Source organism: Oryzias melastigma, linkage group LG11 (assembly GCF_002922805.2).
Source record: "Oryzias melastigma strain HK-1 linkage group LG11, ASM292280v2, whole genome shotgun sequence".
Lineage (NCBI taxonomy): Eukaryota > Metazoa > Chordata > Actinopteri > Beloniformes > Adrianichthyidae > Oryzias > Oryzias melastigma.
The window spans coordinates 14,323,258-14,331,613 of NC_050522.1; the positions used below are offsets into that span (position 1 = coordinate 14,323,258).

At 41.3% G+C, this 8,356-nt stretch overlaps 1 protein-coding gene across 1 annotated transcript in view; it reads right to left on the minus strand.

Annotated features, from left to right (window-relative positions):
- Positions 1 to 5,812, minus strand: part of LOC112138397 (nuclear factor of activated T-cells, cytoplasmic 1) — a gene marked incomplete in the record, with an annotated part of 21,402 nt that extends 15,590 nt beyond the window's left edge. The window contains 3 exon segments of the mRNA XM_024260959.2: positions 3,120 to 3,279; positions 3,345 to 4,353; positions 5,253 to 5,812. Of these exon segments, the coding sequence (XP_024116727.1) occupies positions 3,120 to 3,279; positions 3,345 to 4,353; positions 5,253 to 5,271 (1,188 nt within the window).
- Between the last annotated feature and the right edge of the window lie 2,544 nt (positions 5,813 to 8,356).

Consider the following 8,356-nt stretch of genomic DNA (forward strand, 5'->3'; position numbering starts at 1 on the left):
ATTAGCCCAAAAAGCTAGCTTGTTGTTTAATTACTAGCTAAACTCCAAAATCGCCTCAAATTCCTCAGTAAACTAAATTAGTCAAAAATTTTAGCATGTTGCTAAAATAGAAGCTAAATTCTAAATTATCCCAGAAAAACTTCAGTAGATAACAAATTAGCTGAAAACATCCGGATTTTTTCTAAAACATTAGCTGAACTCCAAATTAGCATAAAATTCCTCAGTAAATTAAATCAACCAAAAATGTTAGCATGTTGCTAAAAGAAAAGCTAAACTCTAAATTAGTATGAAAACTCCGGTAGATAACAAATTAGCCAAAAATGTTAGCATATATTGCTAAATTAGCTCCAAATTAACAAAAAAAGAGGCCAAATTTGCCCAAAAAGCTAGCTTGTTGTTTAATTACTAGCTGAACTCCAAAATCGCCTCAAATTCCTCAGTAAACTAAATTAGTCAAAAATGTTAGCATGTTGCTAAAATAGAAGCTAAATTCTAAATTATCCCCCCAAAAAAACTTCAGTAGATAACAAATTAGCCAAAAATGTTAGCATATATTGCTAAATTAGCTCCAAATTAGTGTAAAAACTCATTATACCACCAAGAGCTTGAGTTTTAGAGCAGAGGGGTCATTAGAGGCTCCCCTGACCCCTTGAGTGGACATCTGCACACTGCTGCTGGCAACGAGGGTGGAGTTAATGCACCAAAGAAATACCTAACAACCCACCGAACTGTGCGGATTCTGGACATGGAGAAACGACACTCCCTCTGGCCACTTATTTCCGAGCCCAAGTAACAACCGGGATTTGATCCAGAATGAGACAAAGCTTTTCATCCAGACCAGAAACCCCTGCTCTGCTAACACTTGTTATAACAAAGTCTCTGGGCCGCCTTGTGCGCGGCTCCCTCCAACATCTCCAGCAGAGCCTCCAGGAACGTGTGTGGTTTACTGCTACTGCCTCCGCAAGGCGCAATGATGTCAGCCGCGCACACAGGAGTTTTCCCAAACAAAGGAAAGTCTGTGTGGTTGGGGCAATAGCTGGCAGAAAAGTCGGGGTGGGGGATGGATTTGGGTTTTTAAAAAATGCACACTGCTTCAGCTGAGGTAGAGCTGGACCCCTTCATTAAATCATTATTTTCATCTTAGCGTCTGAAATGTGAGCAGAGCACAGAAATAAAGAAGGAACTGGCGTTCAAGGTCGGTGGTGGATTTCACTTTCTCAACGTTCATTTCAGCACTAAAATGTCCTTTAGAGATTCTATGACATTATTAAATCTATCTGTCTTTACTGGCTATATAATGCTTTTTGCAAACAGGAAACAAAAAGTGTCGAACTCAAAGGCTTTTTTAATGTTCTCTTTTATTTTTTTGTCTTTTCTTGCAGTAAAATTTTAGTTTTTGAAACTTTCCCCTCTCAGAAGTCCAAAGCCTCATTTCCACTGAGCAGTCTGGTACGGTACGGACCAGTTAATTCTAGTGAGCGTTTCCTCTCAGATAAATCTCGGAGATGCAACAACAACGGAAGTCATCCAGCAGCTCGTCTTTTTCTTGCTTTACTTTTTATACATCGTGTATAACAGGAATTGAATATCGTTTGACAGAAGAGTCTAAGAAGAATACCGCCGTTGGAAACGTTAGCTTAAACGAGCGCTAAATTGGTATTTTCCAATGTTGTCGTCACTTTATGCTAATCAACAGGTGGGTGCAGCAGCTCTGCCCCAATCGTTCTGTTCCACTTTTTAAAGGAGATGCAACCAATAGGGGCCCCCAGGAAGTACGGTTCGGTACTGTTTATTGGGTCAATTTTAACGCTCAAAACACCGACATTTTCTGACCCGTAAGTTCTCACATTTAAAGAGATGAGAGAGGCCTGTTATTTTCCTCAACTATGAGAGACAAAATAAGGAAACAATTTCTGAAAAAACACATTTTCAGAATTTTAAAGAATTTATTTGCAAATTATGGTGTAAAATAAGTTTTTGGTCACCTACAAACAATTAGGATTTCTAGCAAAAGAATCAGGATGACTGATCCGTACAAAGGAAAGAATGAATGAGGTCATGTATAGTCAGATTTTAAGTGAAAACCTCCTTCCATCAGCAAGGACATTGAAGATGAAACACGGCCGGATCTTTCAGCATGACAGCCGGGTAACAAAGGAGTCCTAGAGTGGTCTAGAAAGTCTCCAGATTTTAAACTCCTAGAAAATCTCTGAAGAAGTTAGCGACAGTACAAAACATCTCTGCTCTAGAGGAGATCTACATGGAGGAATGGACCAACAGCAACAGTTTGTGACATACTGAGATGAACTTTTGTTATTGGCCAAATATTTATTTTCCACCATAATTTACAACCAAATTCTTAAAGATTTTTTAATCATTTTGTCTCTTAAGATGAAAATTACAAGTCTCTCCCATCTTTTTCAGGAGAACTTGCACCATTAGTGGCTGACTAAATACTGTAAATCGTTTCATTGTAGACTATTTTTAAAGCAAGCAAAAGTCCAACTTTTATTTTGAAAGTTAGCAGTTAGCTTCCTGATCCTGGTTGAGTGTTATCCTCATGTAGCTAACATCTTATTTGTGAGAGTGCTCTCACCGACAGCCCCCTTTATTTATTTATTTAGGACCTGAGGTGACGTTTCTGAGAGGAAATGACAAAAACATCTGCAGTTATCCTGGTTTTCCCTTCTTCACACTTGACCAACAGAAGTGCTGTGGTCAAAGCTCCTGACTAACGTGCCGCGTTACTTCACAGCCGTCTGGACTCGCAATGGAAATGTCTGAGTCACCGCCGTCTGAACAGGAGCTGGCGATGTGGACCCATGTGTCTCACAGCGTATCTGTGGGGCTCTGTTCACACAAATTCAGCACCACTGAAGAACAGAGCAGCCAGACGCTCAAAGAGTGGAGGCGAAAAGCCTTTTGAACAGGGAGGGGGGGCATCTAGGCCTGATGGTTTCTCCACATGTTAGTCGTCATCCTAACAGGAAAGATCTGTTTTCATAGCCTGAGGTTCATATCCTCAAGGAGAGAAATTAACAAAGTTTTTTTTTATTTATTTGAAAAGGATTAACAGGACGTTTGAAAACACATGTGATGATTTCAAAAGAAAATCTTACCTGAACGACTGGGTGACCTCCAGCCAGAGCCTTTACTGCCCCCCTGCTGCCTTCCGTCTCATAATGAGCTCGATGATGAGGCCTGGGCTGCACTTCGATCTGCAGGCTGTAGGGCCCTGAGCTGCACGGCAACTGCCAGTCCAGAGCCGGCAGAGAAGAGCTGAAGGACAAAAATGCATGAATGGATTTGGGTGCTTTACTGCAAACATTACACTCCTTGCTTACCTTAGATACTGCTTTGGGTTCGACCAGGAGAATGGGTGCATATCCATCAGCATGTCCTCCTTCTTCAGATGCTGAAAAACACCAGGGTTTGCATCTTTACAGAGCTCCTCTGGACTCAGTTCGTCACATCCGGGCTCCACTTTGAGGCTGACGGTGGGGCTGTGCTCCTGGCTCGTCTTTCGGGCCTTAACGGGGATTCCCTCGCCGAGGTCGTTCATTCCGTCCGTGGTCAGGGCGTTGATGGCTGCCAGGATGGCGGAGTTGGTGTACTGGTTGGTGTTGGGCATCCAGGTGTCCTCCGTGACGCTGAGGCGGGGGGAGGTGTGGAGGGATGGCCCCGGGGAGTGGTTGGGCGAGTAGGGAAAATGCCTGTGCGGCGTGTGACTGCCGGTGAAGCTGTACTTCCTCTTGGAGCCGTACGGTGAAATGGGCCTCGAGCCCCGCTGCCCCGTCCAGCTGTCCTCCGTCACACTCGTACGAGGCGATGTGGAGGGCGTGTGGCGAGGGGAGCCAACAGCGGGGAGGGTAAGCGTGGACCCCTTAGGGGACACACAGGGGGATTGCCAGGGGGAGTTCTGGGGAGAATTGTCAATGTTGTAGGAGAAGCCCGACTCGTAGGACGCATCAGAGAGCCCACTGCGAGACGAGATGCTGCTGGATGGACTCAGGCAGCTGGGATCCCGGTAACCATCCGTGCTGGGGAGCGTCAGCGTCACGATGGAGTTGACTCTGTTGGCAACCGGGAGGCTGCTCTCCTCCACGTCGTCCTCAGGAAACTGACCGTAGGCCGTGATCTCGATACGAGGACTCTCCAGGGTCGGGGCGCCGTTGGGTCGGACGCTTGAATAGAAGGTGGCTGCTCCCATTTCTTCTTGGGAGTCGTAACTGGGAGAGTCAGTGGCAGACACAGAGAGAATGGGGCTGGACTGTAGGCTGTGGTACTGGGACGGGAGACAAGGGCTACCCAGTGGGAGGGAAAGGCTGACATTTGGCGTGCAGCCATATGCATCTGGAAAGCACACAGAGTTCGTTACGATGAGACTCAAACGCGTTTACTTAGTGAAATGCAGGAGAAGTTGCTGCAAAAGAGCCGCAGTTCTTGTGTTTGAGAACATTTCACCTTAGTGGGAACCAAAGATTCATTTTCTGATCCATCAAAGTCACCAGAAATAAACACAGCAGGGACAAAACGGTTTTTGTTGGCCTAAATGTTAGCCGTGCCCTGCGTGTCAGCGCTCGTGCTGGTTCATCTGACGCCCTGCCCATCTGTGGTGACGACTGAGGTCACAATTAGTGCCAGAGGAAGGGGGCGCTTCCAAAGCTCACATATCCCGGCAGCTGTGACCACACCGAGATGCTGCAGACGGACGGAGGCAGCCGCCACAACTTCTGTCTGCTGTAAATTAGAGACAATTAGGGCGCGAATATAAAAACTATGACATCAGTGAGGCCCAGCATGACTCCTCCAAATAAAAGAAAATGATGGCTGCCTTAAATGATTTGACTAAAATTAGCTGCAGTGAATTAGCCGACTTCCCAACAAGACGCCAGAGGAGGACGACTCAGTCCAGGCCTCTGAATCACTTGCAGTGTTACAGCGTGTAGGCTATTAACACACATTCAATTTAGACTATTTTGGGCACAAGCTGAGGTTAAAACTGAACCACACCCTCCTCGGCTAAGTCAGCAGGGAAGGGTCCTCTCTAAATATCAACACAGCTGCCCAAAACTCTTTCAGGCAGGAAGGAGACAAGGGAAAAAAATCAAAAAAACATTATAACATTTGTCCCAGAATAAAGTTTTCTGGTTTGAAATGTCAACAGACTACAAGTTTTATGAAGTTCACGTCAACAACAAATAAGATACAAATATTTTAGACTAACTTTCAAGTAGCAAACATAAGCTCACCCTCTTCTGCTGATTTCATTTTCCTCCTGAGCAGAGAAACGTCTGACTTCAGGCTAAAGCTGCAAACTGGAACAATTCCTTCCCATATATTCCTCAGTTGTTGCGCAGGATTTTTCTCTTCTTCCACGGCTCTTATTTACAACATTTAACACATAAATGATTATTTAAATAAGGGATTAAAAAGAAGAAAGTAAGAATCCAGAGGGACTTCTGCTGCGCGCAAACGCGGGGGATCCTGGCTCCGCTGTGCGCTCTGACGCATCGCTCCAGCGCGCTGACGACTTCTGCGCTTTTAAAGCCGGGGATCACCTCGGCGGAGACGCACCGCCCTCCGCGCCATGACGCGCCCGGGAGGTCGACGGGTCCAGCGGGGATCTGCTGCCTTCACACCTGAGACAGAGGAGGAGGAGAAGGAGGAGGAGAAGGAGGAGGAGGAGGAGGAGGAGGAAGCCCGAAGAGAAAATAGACGCTTGAACGGTTTGCAGGTGTTTTAGTTGGATATATTTCTTCCTGTCTGCGGTCTTTCCTCCATTTTTTGCGGAATTTGAATATTTTTTATCACAAAAATATGTAGTTTTATTGATAAGTTAAAGATAGTTTGGCCTAACTTTAGTGAAAAATACATACTTTTTCCTTTTAAAGGTTTAACGTCATGTTTTTTAAATAGTACATATAGATCTCTTATTCATTATATTGATTTGCATTTATTTAAATAAAAAATATTGTTATAAGAATACAGTCATAATCTCTGGAAAAGAGGTGTGGGCACATGCAGGTCTCTGGTTTCTGCCTTGTTGAGGCTGAATTGTCTTTTTTTTCTTTTCATATATGTCCATCTGTCAGTCCGTCCATCCTTACAATATATATATAGACACAGAGAGAGAATATCAGATATATTTGTTTAAGATGGAACAATAAAGAACTACAGTTTTTACTTCAGTAAAAGTACTCTTCCATTGTCCAAAAACACAGTTGTATGAGAGAAATGAAGGAAAAAGATACTCAAGTAGAAGTAAAAAGTGATCATCCAAAAAAAAAAAAAAACTGAGTAACTGGGGGCTGAATTTATTTTTAAATGTCTTTAACATGACAGTAAATCTGACATATTTATAGAAAACTATTTTCTATTTTGGAGAGTTTTCAGTATTTGCATTATCGGCCCAATTAAGTAGATTTTCTTTCTCTAATGAAACTTTTGTCTAAAAACTCCATGTACTTTAAGTTAAAGTTTATTCTATGATCCAAATCACTTAAATGTGGAGAAAATAAACTGAAACCATAAAAATGTATCTCCTGTAACTGGATAATTACAAACAAGATACTGTTTTAGTTGGTAAATCTTACATTCAAGGTTGGATAATGAAAAAAACAATTAAGTTCATGTTTTCAAATAGTTAACAACCAACCAAACTCTTAACAAACTTTTGATTATGATTTAAAAATGAACGAATGCTCAAACTGCATGAAAATCTTCTAAAGCATAAAAATTGGACTTTTAAACTGAGCCAAGTACAGTTTTTGTTGTGCTTTAAGTGGATAATGGGTCAGAGAATGTCATGTCAATTCTATGAGGTTAATAAAAGATTTTTAAAAAATGAAACCATCCCTAAAAACACTTACCAACTGATGAAAAAGAGGTCAACCTGTTCTGTAGCCAAACACCACAGAACTTTAGTTAGTTATTTGTCTTACAGCTTCTCCGTTTAAGGGACACCTCCATGCATGAGTGATTTGGTTTAATTTTACCCTCTGGTGTTACCCACTGGAAGGCGCCCACATGTGGTCGCAGTAACTTACAGCACCTGGTAACCCTGCTTAGCTTTGAAGGTCACGTGAGTCATATATGCACGAAAACTTGCAGATATATTCAAAATTTCATGGTCGTATGAATATTTGACCAGCAGTGATGTGACTGGAGGACAAGCATCAAACTTGGTCAGAATGAAATGTGAGAAGGACTAAAGTGATGTTAGGATCCGAGAGAACAGGAAAAAAAATCAAGAACATGTTCTTCAAAGAACTAAATCCTGGTTATGAGCTGCCATAAAAAAATATTTTAATAGTCGACTAATCACCGATTATTTTTTCCAATTAGTCGGCTAATCGGGTGATGCACAAAGTGGATGTGAAACATACATCGTAACTATCATTACCTTTAAACTAACTAAAAATAAAGACAATGAAGAAGATAGTTTATAAAACATTTAATGAATTGCGCAGCCTCTGTCCTTCATTAGTTTCTGGTAGTAGATTAAACTAGAAAAGTTGCATTACCTGCGATAATGATTTTTGCTATAAGTAGTCGCTGAAGATGCTGAAGCTTTTTGCTGAAATTAGTGACACAGTGACTTTAATTGCTGCAGGGATTTAGTGAAAATCCAAAAGCTATTTGCAAAATGCTACATTTGCTAAAAGACTGGAATTTTTTAATGAAAGAGCACTGAAGTTGACCTGAATTTTATAAATTTGTATAGTAAGATTGCTTAAAAATCCCCATTGCATGACAATTTGCAAAAATATTTAGTGTGTTGCTTAAATATGAGCTAAACTCCAAATTAGCCCAAAAAACCTTAACAGATGTCAAATTTGCCAAAAGCTTGTTGCTTAAATACTAGCTAAACTCCAAAATAGCCTTAAATTTCCTCAGTTAATTAACGTAGTCAAAACATTAGCCTTTAAAATCGAAGCTAAACTCTAAATTTGTCTAAAAAAAAACATTGTTGATTCCAATCCAGCTAAAAAAAAATGCTCTTTGCTTAAATGCTAGCTAAACTCCAGATTAGCCTAAAATTCCGAAGTAAACTAAATCAATCAAAAACTATTGTTAAAATAGAAGCTACACTCTACATTTGCTTAAAAAACCATAGTAGATTACGAATAGCTAAAAAATAGCTATTTGCTTAAAAACTAGTTACACTCCAAAATAGCCCAAAATTCCTCAGTAAACTAAATTAATCAAAAACGTTAGCCTGTTGCTAAAATAGAAGCTAAGCTCTAAATTAGCCAAAAAAACAGAAGAAAACAAATTATCCAAAAACTGTAACAATATGTTATATTGTTTGTTGAGTTTATGGGTCCGCCACTAGAGGGCGATAACGGTTTGT